At 31.3% G+C, this 24,529-nt stretch overlaps 1 protein-coding gene across 4 annotated transcripts in view; it reads left to right on the forward strand.

The window, feature by feature from the left end:
* The window catches only part of LOC135122843 (5'-AMP-activated protein kinase subunit gamma-2-like), a 120,944-nt gene that overhangs the window by 66,542 nt on the left and 29,873 nt on the right, over window positions 1–24,529 (forward strand). For all 4 annotated transcript variants that reach the window (XM_064047296.1, XM_064047294.1, XM_064047293.1 and 1 more), the window contains exon 6: window positions 12,490–12,623. In XM_064047296.1, the coding sequence (XP_063903366.1) occupies window positions 12,490–12,623 (134 nt within the window). The remainder of the gene's footprint in view (window positions 1–12,489; window positions 12,624–24,529) is intronic.

The raw sequence follows: 24,529 nt of genomic DNA on the forward strand, positions 1-24,529 counted from the left end.
TTTTAACTGCGGACTGAAGTGGTTGGTCTTGACCCAAAAGCATACTGAACTAGGACATGAAAAATGAAAGAGATTGATTAAAAAGTGATTCAATGCTTCTATTGAGATTTGTCGGTGTAAAAAATTCGCTACGTTTCCATTTTTATTACCATAAAGTAATTTTTACTTTGTAATTACAAAAACAGTTATGTGATACTCCATTTTCGTATTTGGTAATGAAATGCATTTTTTGCCGACATTGGTGGAATCATAAATATTCATCGGTTTTCGATACCTAGTAATTCTCTTGTGTGTACATAAATTAAAAACACAACATTGCACAAAAACTTCGATGTGTTTGAAACCCCAAAATGAAAAATGAAAGAAAAGTGTGTCTAAATTGCCGTGAAATCTCCAGTTGAAGCTTTAGACGAGAAAATTTAACAAAAATATGATTTTTGATTGTAATTGTGAAGTTCGGCCTGTGCGAAGAAACGTGCGTGTTATAATAATATGTATGTTAGAAAAACTTCAATATATTTTGCATCTGACTTTTGACCTTATCCTTGTAACAATTTGTATTAAATTTGATCCGTGTAAACCTGAAAAGTGTTGACCATGACAGTTGCGAAGGAATTTAAACAAATATGTTTTCATCTAATGACTGTTTTTCATTTTGGTTCTAATCCATATTCAATTTCAGCTTCAAATTCTTAGGTATTTTTTTTCCGATCAATTTATCAGAATCAAGTCCACTCTCTACCTTTAAAAGAACTTAATTACTTACCGTCACAAACAGACGTGAATTTCTTTTTGTTTGATTGCCCAATTTAATTTAACTTTATCCAAATACTAAAACGAGGTAATTCGTATCTTTTTAAACACTTCAATACCTAAATTGGTTATTTGAAACTTGATGAGCCGAGATTTCTCGCTTAATTGGATGACGGAGTGAGTAAATTCAAGATTTAAAAGTATACAACGGTGTACAAGCATCAGGTATGAACTAATTAAAATTGTTTATACTTGTCGAGCGAAAACGGGGGAAAATATTGTGATTGCGTAATTTTGGCGGATGAATGTTTAATTTTATGGTTTTGTATTCTTGGTGTTACACAGCTTGTAGAATATGAAAGTGCAGGTTTCCAGTTTCGTCTGTCTATTGATTCTTGGAAATTAAATAATTTTTACGTAATAATGCATAAACCACAAGTATTTATTTTATAGAGTTTAAATGGCGTTTCCTAAAAAAAAGAAATTGAGAAGATATCATCAAACTGCCAAATTTTGGCTAACGTTTTACTTATTGCTTCACGATATTCCTAACTTACATACATACAAATTTTGACAACAATCGCTCCGGTAGTTGCGAAGATTATCTGTAATAAAAATTGCTACAGACGGCAGACAGATAGACTAGGGGTTACGAAACATCGGGAAAACATGAAAGCAGCCGTTCTCCCGATGGACGCTCGAGAAATAAAAGTATTGGAAAATATAAACGAAATATTTATTTTATAATAGTAAAAATTGGTTTCAACAACAATTCCCTCGTCTCTGAAGCACAATCAATTAAACGAGTCCCGTTTCGTAGATAACTTGTAAAATTTAATTCTAGAACTTTAATTTTTTGTTAATTCGTATATATTAAAGAAAAAAAATTCGGATTTGGTATGAAACTATTTTATGTAGAATGTTTCAAGTTTTGTATTTTTTTGATTTTTAATTTTCAAACTTTCAGTTTCAGTTTTTCAAGTTTTTAATTTTTCAGTTTAATTATTTTACAGTTTTTCGAATTCTTAGCTTTCAGTTTTATAATCTTCGTTTTTAAAATTTTTGTTTTTTCAATTAGCTCTACCTTATTATATTTTTATTTTGAATTTTGATTTTTAATTTTTCTTAAATTTCGATTTTCAATTTTTCAAGTTTATAATTTTTTAATTTAATAGTTTTGCAATTTTTCGATTTTTAAACGTCGTAATTTTTCTTTTTTACATTTACATCACTTTAAATTTTTCGATTTTAAATAACTCGATTTTCAATTTAATATTTTTGCTTTTTTTCAGATTTACAGTTTAAACATTTTTCGATTTTACAATCATACAATCTTCTATTTTGTATTTTTGCAATTTTTTTTTATTTTTCAGTTTCGTAAAACTTTTCGATTTCTAAAATTTTTAATGAATCCATTTTTCAATTTTCATTTTTATAACTTCTCGTTTTAAAAATGTTTCGTTTCTCATTCAATTTTTGATTTTTTAATTTTTTGGATTTTAATTTCACAAAATTTGGATTTTCAATTTTTCAGGTTGCTGATTTTTCAGTGTTATAGTTTCTCAGTTTTTAGATTTTAAATTTTATTTGATTTTCAATTTTATATTTATGGAATTTTTCAGTTTTACAGTTTATAATTTTTCAAAAACTACAATTATCCAAATTTAGAATTTTGTAATTAAACAATTTTTTCATTTTTCAGTTTTATATTTTTACAATTTGTCGCTTTCTCAATCGTCTAGATTTTAATAAATCAATTGTTTAGCTTTTGATTTTTAATAATTTTGCAATTTTTCATTTTTACAATTTAATAAATCTTCAAGTTTACAATTATCCAAATTTTAATTTTGTAATTTCACAATTTTTCAAAATTTTCGTTTTTCTGTTTCATCATTTTACAGTTTTTCGTTTTAAAGGTATACAATTTTTCAGTTTTACACCTATTTGAATTTTTAAGTTTGCATTTTTACAATTTTTGGATGCCCCAATTATTCGGTTTTTATTAATCAGTTTCTCAGTTTTCAATTTTATATACATTCTTCGTTTTTAAAATTTTTCGTGTTTCAGTTATTCAATTTTTGATCTTGCAGCTATCCGAATTTCATCACATATTTCGATTTTCTAATATTTTGCTTTTTAATTTCATAATTTAGCAATTTTTTGATTTTTAAATGTTCTTATTTTTCTATTTTACAATTACTTCATTTTTCAATTTTATATTCTTCTATTTTTTCAATTATTTATTTAATTTTTGATTTTGCAAACGTCATTGTTTCGTTCTTCCAATTTTTTTATTTTTAATTTCATAATTCCGCAATTTTTCAAATTTTAAATGATGAAATTTTTTTATTTTACAATACCTACCTCATTTTTTAATTTTTCAATTTTAAATTATTCGATTTTCAATTTTATATTTTTGAATTTTTTCAGACTAACAGTCATAATTTGTTGATTTTTACAATTATCAAAATTTTTAATTTTGTAATTTTGAATTTTTTAAAAAAATTTAATTTTGTATTTTTATAATTATCGGATTTCGGAAAATTTTGGTTTTTAATGAATCAATTTTTTCAATTTTCATTTTATAATTCTTCGTTTTTAAAATTTTTGGTTTTTCAAGTATTCAGTTTTTGATTTTTATCCGAGTTTCAATTTCGATTTTCAGTTTTATATTTATGCAATTTTTCAGTTTTACAGTTCAATAATTTTTCAATTTTACAATTAACCAATTATCCCATTTTTTTTATTTTATAATTTTATATTTTTACAAATTTTGGAGTTTTCGGTTGTCTAGTTTTTAATAAATCAGTTTTTCAGCTTTTGATTTTTCAGTATCAGATTTTCCAATTTAATAATTTTGCAATTTTTCATTTTTACAGTTTGATAAATTTTTCACACTTGAGGTTATGAAACGTCGGGAAACATGAAAGTAGCCGCTCTCCCAATGGACCCTATTACAATGCTTCCTTAAATTACGCTCGAGAAATAAAAATATTGGAAAATATATAGGAAATATTTATTTTATAAGAGTAAAAATTGGTTTAAACAATAATTCCCTCGTCTCTGAAGCACAGTCAATCAAACAAGTCTCGTTTCGTAGACAACTTGTAAAATTTAATTCTAGAAATTTAATGTTTTGTTAATTCCTGTGTTCAAAAAAATTCGAGTTTAGTATGCAACTATACTCTGTAGAATGTTTCAAGTAAGATTTTATTAACAAAGTTTATGAAGACGTCATAAACTTTTTAATGGGGACAAATATACCCACTTGGATATAGACAATGTCGTAGTAACAATAGGTGAACTATTTATGATTTAATCAACACGGTAATTGCTTACAATAAAAAAATATGTATGGATACGATGTTAAAACACAAATTAAGAAATCTAGAAATTTTAGGTGAGATTCAAAATTTTGAGATTAGGTAATCAGATGAATTCTGATGGACGATCTGCACGATTTTTTTTTTTTTTTTAATTGACTTACGTAAAGCTAAAAATAGGCGTGGATTAATAGGTGAATAAATCACAGGTAAAGAAATATATCGAATAATTTGTAAATTTTAAATAGGATTTATCTAGCAAAATTTCGAGACCACGTCTCAAAATTTTGATGACAATGATCAAACAAATTTGATTAGTGTTTTACCACTGTCCCTTAAAATACATCTCAAATTTTATAACACCCAGTTTAGTAGTCTTGGTAACAAAATCATCGACAAGCGACAGACGGAAATGGCCGACCTATCTTTCCATGTTCTAGGAAACCGCTATTGTTTACGGATAGATAGTCAGTGCATTAATACAAATAATACAAACAATGTTTGACAACGTACTTCAGGAACAAATCCTTGTTTCGTATCAATTTGTTCGATACTTGGCAACACAGCATTTTAGTTTTTAACATTTCACTTACAAATACTTACAATGTTGTTACTAAGTCAACAACGATCTGTATATAATTTTTGAAGTTTTTGCTTACATTTAAGTAGTTCACTACGGCGAACATACAAAACAAACTTTAACGTATAGTAATGGTCAAACCATAAATTAACGTATAATTCTTTATTTGTTTATTCTTTATTTCTTATTGTACTCGTATTTGATTACGTTGGTTAGTGATACTAAGTGCCACTTATGTGTCTGACACGTGTCTGGTAGTTCAAATATTCTTAACCTCTTGCCGCTATTTTCTGAAAGGTGAGAAATTTCGCAGGATGAAAAATAAATGATCAAGGATCAGTTCAAAGGGATAAAAAGATAAAAAACACTATGATTATTTCATTCGAGCAATTTTTTTAATTAACATAAAGTAAAATCATTTTTGTTGAAATTATGTATTTTCAAATAATAATAATTGGATTGATAAAAACAATGTTTTGCGTTATAAGCGTGTGTTGTTGTGCTTGCGTGCTTACATGTTACATATTATTGCGTTGTAAGTAAACTTTATACCTACAGCTAATAATGCTTTCATTCGACTTTTAATAAATGTTGATTTCTTAATTACGAAAGCTGTATACCACACATCATTACTTTTATAAAACTTACATATTTTGTATAAAATTTACCTAAAAGGACAATGTGAGTCCAGTTTTGTAGGGTGTGTTTTTAATACATTAATTTTAAAGGACATTTATTTTTAACAATCGCGTCACAGAACAACCCTTGTATAAATATTTTAATTTTGCAAGATTCGATCGAAGCAAGGATAAATTACACATGTACATTGTGTAAAGCGTACATTCTTGTATTTAGAATAGTCGTCGATGCGTTGTAGTTCAGTTCTGAGGGCTTTATCAGTAATTACATGTAAATGTTGAGCCTCTAATAAAGGGATCCATTGTAATAATATCTACGTTTCAAAGCAGCCACATCAATGTTTAATACATATGTAATTAAATCAAGTACTCCTTCAGCAACATTAATTTTCAGGTACAGTGTGTGCTTTTCATTTTTGGTGAAGACGTGTGCTCATAATCGTTCAGAAAGTCAAAAATAATAATCGGACTTTGTACTATTTATACACTAGATAAAAGCAAATATGCTGTACAATCATAAACTTTTTTGATTTGTTTGTTCTATACTGGGACTTGTTTTCTATATTTAGTGGATATTAATAGCTTCTTGACAAAACTGGCACCTGAAATAACTTTTTGTGAAAATTTTATTACTTTAAGTTTAAAATAAAGAAATGGTTTGTAAAGAACCAGTTGTAGTAGTGTACAAAATCATTTAAATAAATGGTTTTGATTTAGAGGTCACCAACAATTGAAGGAAACTTGCATGAAGTTTTCGTATGAAAAGGCAAAGTCGAGTGAACTATTGCTTGTAAGTAATTGGTAATTACCGAGGCTGAGATAACAAATAATGGAACATGAAGTGTTTTTAGTTCACCTACACTAAACATTTCTTTACAACGAGAAGTTACCTTAAAAATAAATATTTCAAGTTGTTATTTAGATACTCGTATCTCTTAACGATAAGAAAAATTGATGTAGATATCGAAAAACTATTTGCAAAATAGAACATAATATTTATACAGACTGTGGTATTATTAGGTATGTATTATTGCCATGACGTTATATTCAAGTAAAGCAGATAATATCAATCTTTATCGTTACTGTGATATGATGTACACGTGATCTACGTATTTGTTTTTATTTAATGATTAGATATAATGAATTAATTCGCATTTTGTGCTATGAGTAATATTGCGAATGTTGATCACGTCATCACAATTTTTTTAATGATTAAATTAAGAACGAGAATGATAAAATAACAAATATAATATTCACAACATTTTGTTCAATTGTCAATTAATAATTTAATAAAAATTAAATTAATAATTAATAATCTCTTTTGTTTTGAGGAGACAAACTAATTTAAATCAAACTAATTTCTATATAATATTCGTTCGATGTATAAATATAAACACTTGACGTTAAGCTTGCTATTAGTGCTGAGAGGCCATTTTTTCCAGTTGGTTAAACTAAATGTAGATTTACAGGAACCTTTTAATTGATCAATTGACTTTTATGAAATCCGATTAATTCTTAAATGTCTCACAGTGCGTAGATTTCCGGTAAATTACCGAACAGAACCTGAAATACTCTCATAGTGTTCACGACGGACGTAATTTCCAGTGTTGTCCAAAATAAAACCAACATAATCCAACACACTTCGGCTATGGGCTAAAGATGCAGAGCTTCACCAATTTACTGCACCTAAATACGCCGCAGCACTTCCATGGACATAGTAAATACTACGTTCACCACCACAACCATCATTGCCATCACGGAAATGCGGGTCCCACATTCGGTATCAACGTGGACTCTTACCCGGAAACCCCCAATAAAGACTCTCCCCATGACAGCAGTACAAGCAACTCATCATTGGGGGGCTCTCCAAAAGTAGACTATTCATCGTCCCCGAAAAACAACTTCTTCCACAAAAACCACAACCACCACCACCATTCCATTCAAGAGTTAATTAGGCATTTCGGCAAAAAAGTCCACAACTGGAGATCGGATTCCTCCTACCGCCGAAATTCCTGCACCGAAAACGGGAACAAGTACGAAGATGATTTCAGGAGCAGGAGCAAATCGCTGGATGCGGCTACAGGAAAGCGAGTTTTGAGCGATTGCGAGACTACGTATAGGATTTACGATGCAATACTCAAAGAGGGTAGGTTAACGGGAATCGACATTAGAGTATCTGATCGGTTTTATGTTGGCGTTTAATTTAATTATAACTTTGTCATTATAAAGTCGCGTAAAAGTTACTTTGTTGTAAGAGCACGCAGGCTGCGCTTTAATTTTCATCAAATTGGGTCCAAATTAACGTGGGCGGATCGCAAAAATAGCCCCGTTCTTGTGGAGCTATTTAGGTGGTTTTAGCGTTGATAAATTAATCAATCAGGTTCCATTTACATCAGTATTTGATGCTGTAATTTTGTTACGGGCCATTGTTATAGATTATAGACAATTAAAGTTACACAATAGCGCTTCTTGAGGGTTTCTATTAGAGCATGCGGCTTGGTGTGGATTGAGGGCTGAGTTAGGATGGACAGTGACACTAGGATTAGCGATGACAGGTTTCACGATTTGGAAGCATCAAGGGTATTGTACTAAGCAAGGTTTGTGTTGTGTGGATATCTCGAGATTTGATGGATTATGGTTTGAGTGCGTAATTTTTAACTTTTTTAATGAGGTCTATGACACATCAATTTGTTGCGGTTTCCTGGTTTATTTTGATAGAGCTTTAATTCTGGTGTGAAATACAACTTACTACTTTTTCCAATTTTTAAAGGAATCTAAAAGAATGCATTAGGGACTAGTTCATACGTTTTGGAGATGTTTTGTCGAAAAATTTTTAAAAAATTACGTTAATTATATGATCATAACATGAAGTCGTGCTCAATTCAGTGATCCTTGTAGAAAACGAGTTGAGAAAAGTTCTACTTTCGAATGATGAAGAACCCAGTGTCCATGATGCCCAAATTTGATTTCAACAAGATAGTGCGCCGCATCATTACGGTCTTTATATTTTGCTCTCTTTGGATAATATTTTCCATCTAGGGACATTGACACTTTAGATTCGGATAGAACATATGCAGTAACTTCTGAATAATTCACACTGTAAACCAAGGTTTTTATTTTTCGTGCATTACGCCTATACACTAACCAAATTTTATAATTTATTAGTGTCATTTAGGCCAGCAATGCTCAAACAACCGCGCTGACAAAGATCCTTGAGATTTACGTAATGTCAGGGTTGGAGCGCGAACAACAAATTAGTCGTCTATCACATATATGACCTTCCATGAACTTACATAAATCTCAGTTAATTAAGTTCATTCAAGAGTAGAAATATAGAATAGTTTTCACACTTATTAGTGATTTCGAGTCTTCCACCTACAGAAAAATTCTATAGATACTTTCCAGATTGTGTGAAAATCATGTGACTTGGTGAACGTCTTTAAAAAAGTCTAATTTTAGTTGTTCCATAATTTTTGTATTTTTTTACAAAATAGTAATTTTTTTATATTTTGACCATCTAGTTTTCTCTTCTTTTAAATTATAGAAAAACAATTATCGACAGCACCACGAGTCTGACGTCATCAATCTAAAATATTCACAGACATTCCAAAAATGCACCCCGTGCAAAAACTAAAAAATGCATTGTTCTCAAATTGCACTCCTGATTTTTTTTTTTTTTTTGTCTAAATTAAACCAAATTTTACGGACATAGTGCTATAGAAGTAATTTAATTAAGTTCACGCCAAGGTCGTCTCACTGATGCTATCTACTCAAATAATAGTTTTACTAAAAAAATGTTCTCTTAAATATGTATGGTGAAAAATAACACTGGCGTGGTGGTAATTTTCTAGAGCAGCATAATCATGCTCAAAGCGATAGACAGAATTTAAAATTTACCATCATATTTTTGTAACTAACAATTCGATTAACACAAAGTGGCCACTATCATATTCTGAATTTCTAAACTGTCAGTGTAGATACAAGTATGAGGCGTTGTTTGAATATTTGAATTGGTAATAACTTAGATAACTGTTTACCATAATGTACTTTGAAAACAAAATCGTTCGAATTTCCATCCTCTGCGTATTGTGCCTCTAGTGTATTAATTAGTTTCCTATATTCTAATGAATTACACTAAATAATAAAATTAAAGGGAGCAGAGCAGGCCATGAGCCCGGATATAGTCAACAATTCTTATTTTAAAATAACTTTGGCCACATATGTCAAGAGAACAATAAAAACACGATCAAAGACAGCTTTGCAGTAATCTGACAAGACCAAAATTCTATCAAAGACAAATGTTCGGAAATCCATGACTTGACCGTGTTTTTATTGTTCTCAAAAAGTTTTTTTTGCGCTGCCATAGTTGTAATTGACATTTTACGTTGACACGTGGCGTGTCGTAATGGCAATGAAAAAGGATCTAGTGCCGCAAAATACAAACGAGGAATTTAAGCTTTGAAAAAATAAATTGATTGTCACAAAGTAATTACTACTAATTGATAATCATGTATCTAAAGTTATTATAACAAAAAGTGGCTTGAAATTTAAAAAAAGTGCAATTTACGTTGTAATCTTAAATAGGGGAATTTGTTGATCAAAATTCAGATTTGTAGTAATTTGACAGTTGACACTATCGGTGGTTTGGTTTATGTTGTTGACAACTATTATGTTATTACTGTTTGTTAGTAGTTCTTGTTAATTAAAAAAAACCGTTTAAACTTGACGTTATTCGCAACCTCACGCTGAATCATAATCATAAGATTCTCTCTGATCTGGAGCCGTATATAAAAATGTTTCCACTGGTAAGTATTTCAGACTTCTTGGGCTTGTGTCATTCTGCCGCTTTAAAAACGCTGTTAATTTATAAAATTTCGAATGATTTATATTATGTTTGATGCCAAGAGTGCTTTTCAGAACTGAATATATTGTCCACAGTGTGGAGGCTTTCATGATTTCCGACTTAATTTGGAAATAAACCAAGAGCGTCGTTTCAGAAAATTCGCGTATTTTATTTTCTTCGCACCACTTGATGAATTTTTGATATTCGGCTTCATATGGACCTGCGGATTTTGCAGGCAACAAATTTGCAGTTGCTTTATCTGCAATTTTCTGAATACGTGCACGATTTTCCATTTCAACTTTGAAATTCAAAATCTAGACCGGACAAATTGACAGATTGGTATTTGACGTATTTGGTAATAAATTCAATACCAACATAATTTCGGTTCAGAAATATTTATTCTTTTAGCGATTGAAAAATGTTATTTTTTCAAAAAGGCAACGCAAAAAATATTGTATGATACTCGTGTGAAAACTCCATTGCATTACGAACGGGAATACGGCGCGAGACGCAGTCGAGCGCTGTATGTAAGTGACCGTTTTCAACACTTGTAACATAAATAACTATTATTTCACGTATTTTGAGTTGATATAGTATAATTATATGTTCAACTAGGATAACTTGTTTGATTACATAGTACACTCCAAACTATGTAAATAGGTTTTTTCTTACATAGTTTATTTATGCGATGCATTTATGAATATGCATTTTTGATATGAATCTCATAATTTGATTCTGTTTTTTAGTTAGAGAGTAAAGTTCATCGACAAACTTGTTTATTTTGCCATGTATTTAAAAACACTAGGAACTTTTTTATTGAAGTTTCACCAACACTGCGCTTAGCTCTGTAAATTCTCGTGAGACCTGAGGCTGTTTTTTCCCTTTTTTAAATGTAACATTTGTACTTCACGATAAAACATAGGTCTACTACACGGTTCTTCCATTCGTCGTTGTGTACATAATTCAGATTTGAAAATTGGCCCCGATCATTGACAATACAACCCTACTGAAATGGCATATCTTCGTCTTCCTGTAAAAGAAAACATAATAATTTCGACGTTTTATATAAATATGTATTCAGTAAAGTTATCAAGTTCTGATGATCTGAGTTTATGATAATTATGTTGTCAACAATAGTTAGGTTTCTGACACAATTTATAACCTTAAATATGTGACGACCTAAATCAACAGAAGGAATGTCAGTCTTTCTCAAGAAACTTTAGCTTATTAATGTTGATTACGAACCAAGTTACTAGATTTCCATGGCTTGCTGCGGTCTAAAAGGGTCGTGAATACATTATAGCAAGGTGACAAAACAAAATTAAATTAAATTCGTCCATAAACTAAGACGTTGCGACTTGTAATTTAATCTTCACTGTATTCTTGTAGCACTGAAGATATTTAAAACCGATATTTTTTCATACACTTACGTTGCAGAAAAAAAAACAGTTTTTATCTTAAATTTTTTATCACACTAACCCTGTTCTTTCGATACTCACGACAAGCACTCGCTTTCGAATTTAGCTCTTTAACATGACCTTTTTTTTCTGCGCTGGTTATTTTGGTGCCTCTATAACAGTCGGTTTGACACATATAGATAATGATAATAATTACTAAAACATATAGACAATGATAATAATTACCAAAACATGTGTAAGGTTTCATGTAATGCACCAGAATTTTAAACTATGACAAGTTCAAACTATGATAAGTTCAAACTTGGTTTACCTACGTTCTGGACTCGTGTTACCTACACGTTAGAATTATAATCGATTCGCCCGTGTGCAAAATTAATACAAAAAAATATATTCAATAAAACGGATTAACTAGCGCATCTCACTTTCAGTAAATATTGTCCTTTCCACTTATTGTAGTGAGAGAATAAATTTACTCTGGTAATCACACTTTTATCTATTGTTATCAAATAAAATTGATGTTTGATTTACAATCGACACAGACGTACAGAATTCCTCTCAATAATTGTGTGTTTGTCATGTGGTGAGCAGTATGATGAACATCAATCGTGGATATTATTACCAAGGTACATACATACTAATTATTTTCGCTGTAAACAAATTACATTGTTATACATTGTACATTGTTTACTCCATGGTCGTTACAACAAACCATAACCTATGCCCACGTAAAACAAATTATGGTACACCATTTTAAGACACTTTTCCAAATCCTTCACATATATTTCAACACCGAAAAAAATTTTCAGAAATTGCTGTCTAACTTAAGTAAACATGTTGAGCTTGCCACGTGTTTGATAACGTCTTCACCTCATAATGCATTATTCATCTCTGTTTGGATACGTTTCAATTTCTGATAAAACTGTTTTTATTGCAGGAGCACATTTGAGGCAGAGATCTCTAGATACCGAAAGGCGGCGGCAGTCCCTAGGCACTATCATTCCTCACAGAGCATCAGACGCTTTTCTCGATCCTTATCACGCCGCTATACTTTTTAGGGATGCACGAGGGGTGAGTAAACCGACTAATCGACCGGCGAAAAGCGCCATTACAGACACCTATTAACCCGTTCGGGAGGTGGCGCCCTCTCTCACTTCAGCATCGAAGCGGCGACCAGCAATGACAATGTAATGCATACCTTCAACTAAGCATTTTTCCGCGTGGAACTCCCACATTGTTGCTGAAACAACAGTGAAAGGGAAATGAACTAGTGTTTACTTATTTTAAAACCGCATGTTTTTGCTGTTTGCTTAGATGTTTGTGTGCATACATAATAAAGGCGCACTATTTAATCGTCTCTTGCTTGGGATTATCTTGGATCCGACTTATTTTTGTTAATAATAGAATGTGGGTTATTTGAGTACGTGACTTTTTTATCATTTACGTTTATTGTGATGTTTTATTGCTTAATTATTTAATTTTCGATTCTTTACAAGTTGGGAGTTTTGGCTATAAAAATATCGATTTGGGTATAATGAGGGTTTTCAAGTACGAGGAAATCTACTAATGACTACCCTTTAAATTTAGTTGCTCATTACGTTTATAAATTTACACTAGATAATGAACCTGAGATACTACTACCTTGTATTTGCCTCGAGGTCTATGTAGAAACATATCGCATAGGATGGATCTTTGTTAATCTTGCTAGTGTACAAACTCTGATATTCGATAATACTGCTTTATATTAATATCCATTAATTTAGGGAACAATTCGGCAAATTAACGAATAAGCAACGGTGACAAAATAAAAATTATGTTATAGATTCAAATATTTTAGAAGTTTGAGGCCCTCGGATTTCAAAAAAAATACTTTTTCAAAATAACAATATTAAAATAATTGTAAGCAAAATATGGAAAGAAGCTGTAAAATGAATTAAGAATTAGTGTCAGTTGCTTTCAATTAAATATATATTAAATAAAAATATTTTCTGCTAGAAATGTTAATGGTTAAAGTTGAACGTTGTACCTACAATTCCTAATATTTAAAATTACACAAGCCTACTTAGATCGCAAATCAATTTCAAAAGAACAGTACTCCATTAGTTAACTTTCTTCGCCCACTTCGTCGTCTTGATAATTACATTCTGTGACTGAAAGTGTGACAAACACGCATGTTGAATAGCATTTCAATATAATGGAGCTTTAGTGGGGGAGTCCCTACGATATAATGCTTCTGCCGAAAATAGGTCAGTGAGTAAATTGAGTTCTCCAGATATATACTAGTTTAGAATTCCATTTGTGTAACAATGGCTAGACGAGGGTTAAAAAATATATCCCAGTCTAAATTGTCTTTTCAGATCTCTGAAGAATATACTAAAGGAAGTAACAGAACAAATGGAATTAATGTTTTGTGCAACTGGGTTGTCATCCCTAAGGAACTTGGATTTATATGATGATTATAACTTTTCAAATTATTTCCGCTGTACTAAAATTGGCAGAAATAGGTATTTGTAGTTTAGTTCGGTAGTAAACTAATTTTAATGACACGCAAAACTCGTATTCAACTTTTAATTTGGTCTCTCATATGTTGACAATATGAGAACAGTTGTTTGTGGGCATGTTAATGCAGTTATAATATTTGTCTGTATGTAGTTTCATAGTAATCAGGCATTGTCTATGTACTGTGTAAAGTTGAAAAACAGGCTTTTGTGCTAACAGTGTTAGCAGTCCTAGAAATTAAATTAGGTGAGTGCTAATGGAACTTTTACATTATAGTTAAAGTTGGGTTTACTGAATGCGATCAAAGTACTCTTTTGTAGGATATTTTTAAACCTCGTAATATTATCCCACGGCTTTATTACATCGATTGATAATTCTGAAAGCAGGCAAATAGACTCGAGTAAATTTATTCATTCAAATCGTGCATAAACCGAGGGCAATAAAAACACGATCAAAGACAGTCATGGATTTTTTAAAGTCTGTCTTTGATCGGTGCATTTGCACATCTTTAAAAATCCATGACTGCCTTTGATCGTGTTTTTATTGCTTGCTATTTATTCATTTTTGTTGAATTTAATCCGTTACAGTTTGATTATTATTTTTAGAAAATGTTAAACGTGTGCCGATATACAATGAGTACTTTTTTGGTTTACGGTCAGGTCAGGTCAGGTCAGGTCAGGTGTTTTTTTTAGTGATGAATTTGTTTGTAGAAGTTTCTCATTTTTAAGCAAAAATGCGGATCTGGAAGAAATTTATGTTCTTATAATTTGTAAACAAATAGGAACGCTAAAACAATTTCCAAATATAAACTGAATGATTTATAGTCAACACCTACATTTGTGAACTACATGTAGGAAGTAAAGCAAATCTGACTTTATCTATACCTGCAATTAGAATTGTAATTGTAAAATATATGAAGTTTTGATTTTTTTTATACCATGACGATTGCTAAAACGTCACATCTTCCCTCTAGGCGGTGATATTTATTCCGCCGGGGAATTAGATTTAGAGTCCCGTTTTCGTCTGTTCGCAATTTTATCACATAGACAATGTCCTAATTTTAAAACCGTCGTCTAACAACGCTAACCAAAATATGTATGATCATCGCCAAAAATTTGATGACGCGAGCTCAAAATTTTAATAAGTTATTCGAACTTAAATTGTGCAAAGTAATATGTCTCTGTACCTGTGATTTATTAATCCACGCCTTATGCATGTACGTTTTCGGAAAAAAAATCAAAATGGTACAACAAAACAAAATTGTACGGTTCAAATTAAAATGACCAAATAGGTGGTTTTGAAATTTTGCAAACTTTGCTTTGTTTATGATAAAAAAAAAATTATAATTTGGGAACAAATGTTTAATGTGGCGCAGAATTTACAAGATTTTTTTCAAAATTGGCAAGACAGTAATATTGATTTATAGATTACACAAAAACGATTAGACAAAAACGACTAAAATTTATTTATTTTTTTCATTCTAGAAAATCAACGACCTTATGGCAAAATTGTATTAAATAAAGGAATGTTAATAGTTGTTTGTATCATAAGGCCGGAAACTAGGCTTTTGCAAATACGAGTGAATTTGTCGGACCCAGTCAACAGGCGAAACCTACAAATAACGAATATATTCTGGGGAGCTATACACAGGATATTTTTGTACTAATTTTTATATAAATAAAAATGTTGTTGATTATATTGTTTTTGGGAGTACATATATGAAAACTAATCTTACTTTTTACTTTAGAGTTGTTTTGCTTAACTAAATATACAGAAACATGGATAGCGAAAAATGTTGTCTAAAACGATACTGTTGGTATTAATGACAAAATAAATTCAAAGTGCCAAAATTTCAAATTTTTTTGAAATGTCACTCAGAATGACAATAAGGGGTGATTTACAATGATGATTTTTAAAATGACAGCTTGTCGTTTGTGGTGAAAAGATCTTTTTTTTATATTCCTCATATATAAACACGTTCACAAAATCATTTTACTTCCTGAGCGTAAGTTGAAGAATATGTTAATAGGGTCCATCCGATGAATGTTTTTTCGAAGTTTCATGAACTCAAGAGTAGGGCAAAGTAGATCTCCCGTTTCCGTTTGTCTATCTGTCTGTCAATTTATATTAAACACACTAAACAAAACTTATTTTGATTATCGCTGCCAACAATGGGACCCAAATTTTACAATAGCAAATGTTTTAAATTTTAGAAAATAACATACTCTTACACTTGTTGTTTATGAAGCCGTCTTGATTTTTTATCATAGTCATTCAAATTTTTGAAAAAAAAAAATCAAAATTGTATAACAATGTTTTACAATTTAACTTTCAAACTGCAAAACCGAATGCTCGGAAATCTTGCAAACGTTTTAAGGCTATCGTTTATGTCCTTTCTCAAAAAATTATGACGGCATCTTGAGTTTAAATTTTATAAAATAATATTCTCCTGTATGTGTGATTTATGAGTCCGTATCACAATTGTATAACATTTTACAATTTAATCTTAAAATTACAAAACCGGAAGCTTGGAAATCTTGCAAACGTATTAAGGAAGCGTGGTAATGCATTTATCAAAATTTATCCTTTTTTGGCTCTCCCAAAAATTGATGGCGTCTTTGTTCAATTTTGTCGAACATGTTATTTAAATTTTACAAAATAATATATTCTTGCACTTGTAGTTTATGAATCCTTGTTAAGTTTTTACCCTAGACATCAGATTTTTGAAAAAAAAAAATCAAAATTATATGACAACATTTTACAATTAACTTTGCAAAATCAAGTACTTTCCAAACATTTAAAGGGTATCGGAAGCACGGTAAAAGAAAATTTGTCCGATTATGGCGCCAAAAATTGATGGGGTCATCTTACAATTTGGTCAAAAAATGTTACTTAATTTTATAATATAACACACTTCTGCATTTGCAGTTTATTGTGTTCAGTTTTTACCCTAACCGTTCAAATTTTTGGAAAAACAATCAAGATTATGTAACAATATTTCACAATTTATCTTTGGAATAGAAAAAACGAATGCTTCAAGATTTCCTAAACGTTTACTTCATCTCCAAATTTTGCTCTAAATCTAAAATGAGTTTGTACCGCGAAAATTGTGGTTTATCAGTGCATTCATATCATTTGCTTCATAGAGGTTATCGCAAGAAATTGGTCAAAGTTTGTTTTGATAGAACTTCCCTCGTTCCTGAAGTACAAGTCCAACAAATCTCGCTTCTTTGGAAAATTATAAAATTAGATTTTGAAATATTTGTAACCTCTATAAAGTAAAAACCAGCGGCATAAGTAACATGGGGGCGCAAATGGCAACGGATTGTGCAAATTTCACAATTACTGACACTGTAAAATATAATTAAAATTGATAACCAACGGGACAAATGGCCTCTCAGAAATAATAATAAGCTTTAACTTCAAGTGTTTATTTACACATCGAAAGAATGTCACGTAGAAATTTGTTTGATTTGAATAAGTTTGTTGCCTCAAAGAGAAGACTAAAATTATTAATTAAGCCACAGTCGAACAGAATGATTTGAATATTATTGTTATGCCGTCATAAACATACATAATACACAGCTCGGAAGAAAAAGAAAAAAAAATACAATTCTACTATATTAATTTTTTCGTGAACATTAACCGTTTAGGGAAAAACTCAAAGCGGATTGGTAACCCACAAACAAGTATAGAGGTGTATTATCGTATAACATTTAAATTATTTTAAAATAGAACTCTGAAATGATTCCATCAAATTGTTGGTGGGAATGATTAACCAAATTTTGGTAGCGTTTTACCTTCTACATGATATTCCTAATACACATACAAAATTTTACAATAATCGGTTCAGAGTTTCGGAGATTATGTGTCTAGTAAAAATCCAGACAGACATCAGACAGACAGACGGACGGACGGAAACGAAAGACTATTACTTACCGAGCGTAAGCCAAGGAAGTATAGTAATCGAGTTTTATGTTTTTTTGGACGTTTCATGACCTCTAGTTCTGCATGATATTTTTAATATAAATTCAAAATTTGACACCAATCGGCCCAGTACTTTCGGAGATTATCTGTCTAATATAAATCCGTGACGGCAGACAGACGGACAGACAGACAGACAGACGGAAACGGGAGATCTATTTCTTCGTCCTGTAGGGGTCATGAAAGGTCGAGAAAATGTAAAAGTAGAGATTCGGCCGACGGACTCGATTACAATACTTCCTTTGCTGACGCTCGGGAAGTAAAAAGCACTGTTTTTCCAAAATTTCTAATTTAATAGTTAATAAAAATAAAATATTATAAAATGCTTATACATATATGTAAATAAAGCATTAGGCGCGGTTCGAAAGTCTAGACCTGAAGCGAAGCTGAAACCTGAAAAAGCTCAAACGAACCCGCAGTAAATGAAAAGTTAATGAGTAGTTGAAAAAATTGATAACTGTTTAGGTACAACTGAAACTTTGATACGTATTGTTTTTATGATTACATACCTACCTTTGGTGTGTGTGCAGATGAACTCAATTAAGTGGTTAATTTTTTATGTAAAATGTCAACAAAGCAAAAAGCTTACTTTTAAAACAGCTGTAAAAAAATTACAATATACTGAAATGAATCAAAAAAGATATATAAAAATTGCTTGAAGGGAATGGTATTGGCGTCGATTCAAAACTACATAAATGTTTTTCCGACAAACTTGTTTTCTTTTTGTTTGTTGACACAAATAACGTAATTGTTACGTAGCGTGCATACATATATTAAACATGGAATGCAGTTTATTGTTGATTGAATTGTTTAAATGTTTTGGTTTTATAGCCACTTGTAAAATGAATGTCACTATAAAGAAAGAGTTCCTTTAGTGGTTGTAGAAAAACAGTCTTGTCAAATACCTCATCCACATGTGGGTAAAATTCCTGAATCACTCTAGAAGCAAAACATCGACCGTCAAAAAAAGCGTTTGAAAATGTGCACACCGTAATTATTTCCGACTTAAAACGTGTGTTATATCATTCCATTCTAAACTTAGCACACAATTCGTCCAAATCAAACGAGTTCTATCCGAAAGTTTTTGCAGTAAATTCGTTCCACAGAATCCGTCGTACTCTTTAATGTCAAACCAAGGCCAACATAAACACTTGATAGTCAGTCAAAACTGCCCACAAACTTTCTATGTGCGCACAAGCAACTTTACACAATACAAAATCCATAAACGTTAAAACCCCATCACCGTAACGCGAAAATGGAAAAGCCTAATCAAGAGGAGCGCTATTCATAAACCCCCGGAACCGTGTCTCGCTGGCCTTGGCAATGATGAAACGCGACCGTGCGATGGCCCAGTCACTCCTCTGCATATTATGCGACAGGATAAAAACAACCGTTTCTTACACTCTCGAAGACTCTTATTTTCCACCACGTCGCCTCGGAATCCCTCTTACGCGACCGAGCGAGAAGCTCGGACTCCGGACGGACCCAAATGGACGGGCTTCACGAGACAAGGATGGAGCGCTTTCACGTGCAAGAATCCCACACGTTTTCAGTTCCAATGTTTATCAATTCAATGGTCGACGCAGGCGTGGTGCCGTTGGGTTCTCTTCATTTTTATTTGTACATATAATCGGCACGGCTGTACAGATGATTTCAAGTGTTTGTTGTTAATAGTGTCCGTGTGCGCTTTCTTACTCACTCCGGTGCCCGGACTTTTCCGGCGAACGCTGTGCTACGGACTACCGGCAAGTGGAACGTGCAACAAGTGAAATTCGTAAGGATTTCAAAAGGCCGTCCGACAATGCTTGAATCACGCATTCCGCTTTATTTACATGATTTTAATTTATTTTTATCGAATGGGTTTGTTTTGATTGCAAGAATGACGGATTGGTGTGGTAGGGGAAGTGCGTGTGATTTGGAATGAGTACAGGTTTTAACATTTGGTGTTATATACTGGGACGGACGAAAATAGTTTCTAAAGGTGTTACAGCGAAATTAACAGCAAATTCTTGAAATTGTGTATGTTTAACTTTATTTTGGTCATTTCTTATATGTAGTTTTTTAGAAAAGTCCAATTGATGATTTTTCTAAATCCACTGAAACCGAAACACTTTTATAAAACAATGAAAATATAGAGTTCTGTTTAAAGTTTTATGTATAACAACAATGTTATCAAAAGCTATAATTGTAACATACTGCATATCTCTATTAACATATGAAAAAATATTGATAACACCTGAACCATACATATGCTATTAGTTGCTAAGGACCCACCCGTTTACATTTTTAGTGCATATCTCGGTTTTAATGGAGTATTTTATCTAAAAAAACTGTTTAAACTTGCCGCATTTCAAATGAACTAACAAGAATTTTACAACAGCTTTTCCGTTTATGGACAATATATTGTACGGGGAATATTTTTCTCGACATTTCATGATCTCTAGATTATGAAAACTAGGTCTCCCGTTTAAACCTGTCTGTAATCTGTTGGCGATTTTATTTGACAAAATATCCCCGAAACTACTAAATTGACTGTTGTGAAGTTGTAACGTGCTTTAGGAATATTGTGTAGATGGTGAAACGTTAACTAAAATTTAATCGATTACCCCGACTGACAATTTGAGCACATCATATCAACATTTTGCATGGTAAATACTGCTTAAATTTCACACCGGTGGTTTATGAATCTGCCTTAATTTTTTACCTTAGACATCCAGATGTTTGGAAAAAATCAGAATTGTGTAACGTTTTACTGGACAATGTAAGCTAAAATTGCAGAAATTAATGTTTTGAAATTTTACAAATGTTTTAATGTTGTCTAAAGCATGGTAAATCGTTAATCAAAATTTTCTCATTATCCCTTCAAAAAATATGTTTTTAATAATTTATCTAACTGGATTTGTTGGATTGTTTTTCAAGCGCGAGGGAAGGTCTGTGTAAGTAACTTTGGGATTTTTTTAATAATGCGGTTTAAAGAATACTAAGAATCCCTAATTTTAAATCAGTGTCTTTGGTACCAATAAAGGTAAAAATCTGTGGATTATAAATTTGTGTCACGTTTTCTTTTGTCATCAGTCAAGTTTTGATGGAAAAGTCGGAACGTTTTCTAAGCTTCTGCCTACGCTTAAAATTTTTAGCCACCAGAACTAGCCAGATTTATTCACGCTTGAATACGTCTGGATGATCTAGATCTAGAATGTATAAAACTAATTGTTAATGGTGTAAAGCCTAGGAATTTGACAAAAAAATATTTTCAGTACATTTTCAGAATGTAATATCTCCATTATTAACAGACTTATGGTTGTGAAATTTTAAATATAACTTGTTCGCAACTTTCTTTATACAACACTAGGGCCGTTTTGTTGAAAACAGTTTATTTTTAAATTTTAGTGAAATTTTTGTGTAACGTATCTTTAAAAATCAATGTCTTAATTATTTATGGATATTTCGGAACGCAGTTTCAACACCGTTTTCAGCTTGCAAAACTCTAGAAATCAACCAGACGCTCTTTTTACTGTATGTCAGGTTCAGCAAATAAAATCGAAAATATATCTGGTCAGATTTCTAAGTTTTGTGAGTTGAAAACAGTGGTGGAAACCGCGTTTCAAAATTTCCATAAATAATTCTGGTATTGATTTTTTTTAAATACGTAATGCAAAAATTTCAAAATTTAAAAAATATATGAGAATAAATTAAAAAAAAAAAATGCTCTCGCATTGTATAGTGCAAGATGTCGACATTTAGAATTTCATAACAATAAATATATTACATGTTTTAAATATGTAATGACAACGCCACAAAAGAGTTGGCCCGATTTAAATCATTTGGTTACGAAAATATAAAATGCATATTACGGCCTCCTTAAATGCAGTTTAAGTCAAAATAAATTAGACACTAAAATAAGATATTTCCAACAATCTAAACTTCGAATTTCCTTTTGATTTTTTATTTTCCGAGTGTAAGCTGTGGTTTTCTCGACGTTTCATGACTTCCGGAGTATGAAAAAATAGGTCTCCCGTTTGCGTCTATCTGTCTGGCGTCTTTCGTCTGGGATTGGATTTGTTAGACAGATAATCTCTGAAACTACTAGACTGATTCTTATCAAGTTTTATTTATACCTACATATGTATTTAAGGAAAATCGTGTAGATAGTAAAACGATAACCAAAATTTGTCAAATTCTCCACACCAACAATTTGATGGCGTCACCTAAAAATTGTGCATAGTAAATGCTATTTAAATTTTATAAAATAACGCGTGGTTTATGAATGAGCCTCGATTTATTTAATACAAAATTTAATAAAACTTTCGATTTTTCTTGCTGCTTTTAGGAGCTTTAATTCAAAATATATGAAAAACTAAAAAAAAATAAAATTTAAAAAATCGTGATTTAAAAAAAAATCATTTTTTTAATACGATTTTTTCCAATAATGTTTTAAAATATTAAACAACGAGGAGCAATCGATATAAGACGATTTGGACACACCTGGCTATACCATTATAACATAGTTCAAATATACAGGGTGAGCCACAAAGTGGATCAATTAAAATGATTTTCAATTATACATATTTATTTTTATATTTTATCGCTTGTTAAGCAGCAGTGTTTTTGAAATAACGCGACGTTGCCAAGTTAATCCAATTTTCTTCAAGTTGAAAATGTACCTTTCATAGTCATAGCTTTGTTTTTACTTCCCGAGCGTTAGCGTAAGTATAGTAATTGAGTCCATCGGACGAATTGCCATTTTTATATTTTCTCGACGTTTCATGACCTCTGCAGTACGAAAAAAAGAGGTATCGCGTTTCCGTCTGTCTGTCTGTTTGTCTGTCTGGTATCTGTATCCATTTTTATTAGACACGTAATCTCCGTAACTGCTGGATCGATTGTTCTCGAATTTTGTATGTATATCATGTAGATGCTAACCAAAATTTATAGTCAGATAATTCATATGCAGAAATAAAACAACAGCATTTTTTGTGTAGACACTAAGATATGAGTTTTTGAAAATTATAAATAATACTTTAGAATATTTGTACATGCTTTGTATACTAAGACTTATTTTTTTGGTATCACAACAAAGCACAAAACCTTTAATTATCCATAAAATATTGCAATACAATGGCCAATAAGTAATAATAAATCAGTGATAAAATAGCGGCCCGCAGTCATTAAGGAAAAAACTAATTACTGGTGTATTTTACATTGTTTTTCTAATGTGTGCTTGACATTGAAAAACGAAACAAAAAATTGTGTTTGTGTAATTTTGTTTTTGTAATTACATCGATAAAAATTGGTCAGAATATTTGACCAATTTTTATTCTGATTAAGGAACAAACATGATACACCGACTGAGTGTTACTATGTGTACTATCGTTTGTATACAATTTATGCAAAATGTTGTGTTCCTGGCAAGTTTGTAGTTTGAAATGAACCTAAACTCGATTTATTAGAACTCGTATATTTTTACGGTTATGAAGGGAAAGACTTAATTAGATGTAGCACATTTTTTCATTGTCCAGATTTTGAAAACCATATAAATACAAGGTGGCAGAAACATGAAGAATTGTGAGTTCATTTGCCTGAATCATGTATCGACAAGGAAATTTTAAATTATTGATAATGTTCTTGTTTTCTTGTATTTATGTAAATGAGAAAAATCGTGTTTTACAAAACAAGCATAAATTATAATTTCTGCTTCATAATTCATTAAAAGGTTAAAACATCTTGTTTGACTCAAGATATAAAAAATACCATAGTGACTACTGAAAAAATAATAAATAAAAAATAAATATTTTGAACTGAAATATCGTTGCATACTTTTGTAAAATTGTAAAAATTAAATGTGTCTACAGAACCTTCACTCTTTCTGATTATACACAAATAATGTTCTCAAATCTTCGGCTCTTTATCGGGGTTATCGGTCGCCGTGCTGAGACGCCGCAGGGTACCGTGAATCTATCAAAAATAAGTAGTTTTCATGAACCTTGTTGGTGTTATCGTTTTACACGCATTTAAACTTTCACCTTCTGGCAAAGAAGCGATTTCTTAAACCAATATCCTTTTAGCTCCAAATTTTGCCGCCCTCCCCTAGGCGTTTTCCGCTGACGGATACGTAGGACTTATTTAGAATAACCCAGCGAGTCGTCCAGAAATTCAATTTCATGCTTTTACGAGGTTTAATTAGTCGCCTACGTCTTTTCTTGCCGGTTCATCATGTTTGTGTTTAGATAACATAGAAATAACAGATAATATGGTCCAATATTGACATTCGCTATCGAATTTTAAATAAAAGCCAAGATACGAATGTTCACAGGCACAGAAATATTGGCAACAGTAATGTTATTGTTTACGGTAGGCGACCTTGAGGGGAGAACAACGTGAGCGAAAAGTTTTTAAGATGATCGCGATGACATAATAGTTGTTTTTATGATATCTTCAGTCAATGCTTTTGGACAGGTCTTATTTCTAAAGTAAAGCTGCTTTGCATGAAGACT

The sequence above is a fragment of the Zophobas morio genome, unplaced genomic scaffold (genome assembly GCF_036711695.1).
Source record: "Zophobas morio isolate AGI-343-1 ecotype UQ-CSIRO unplaced genomic scaffold, CSIRO_AGI_Zmor_V1 ptg000005l, whole genome shotgun sequence".
NCBI classification, from domain to species: Eukaryota; Metazoa; Arthropoda; class Insecta; order Coleoptera; family Tenebrionidae; genus Zophobas; species Zophobas morio.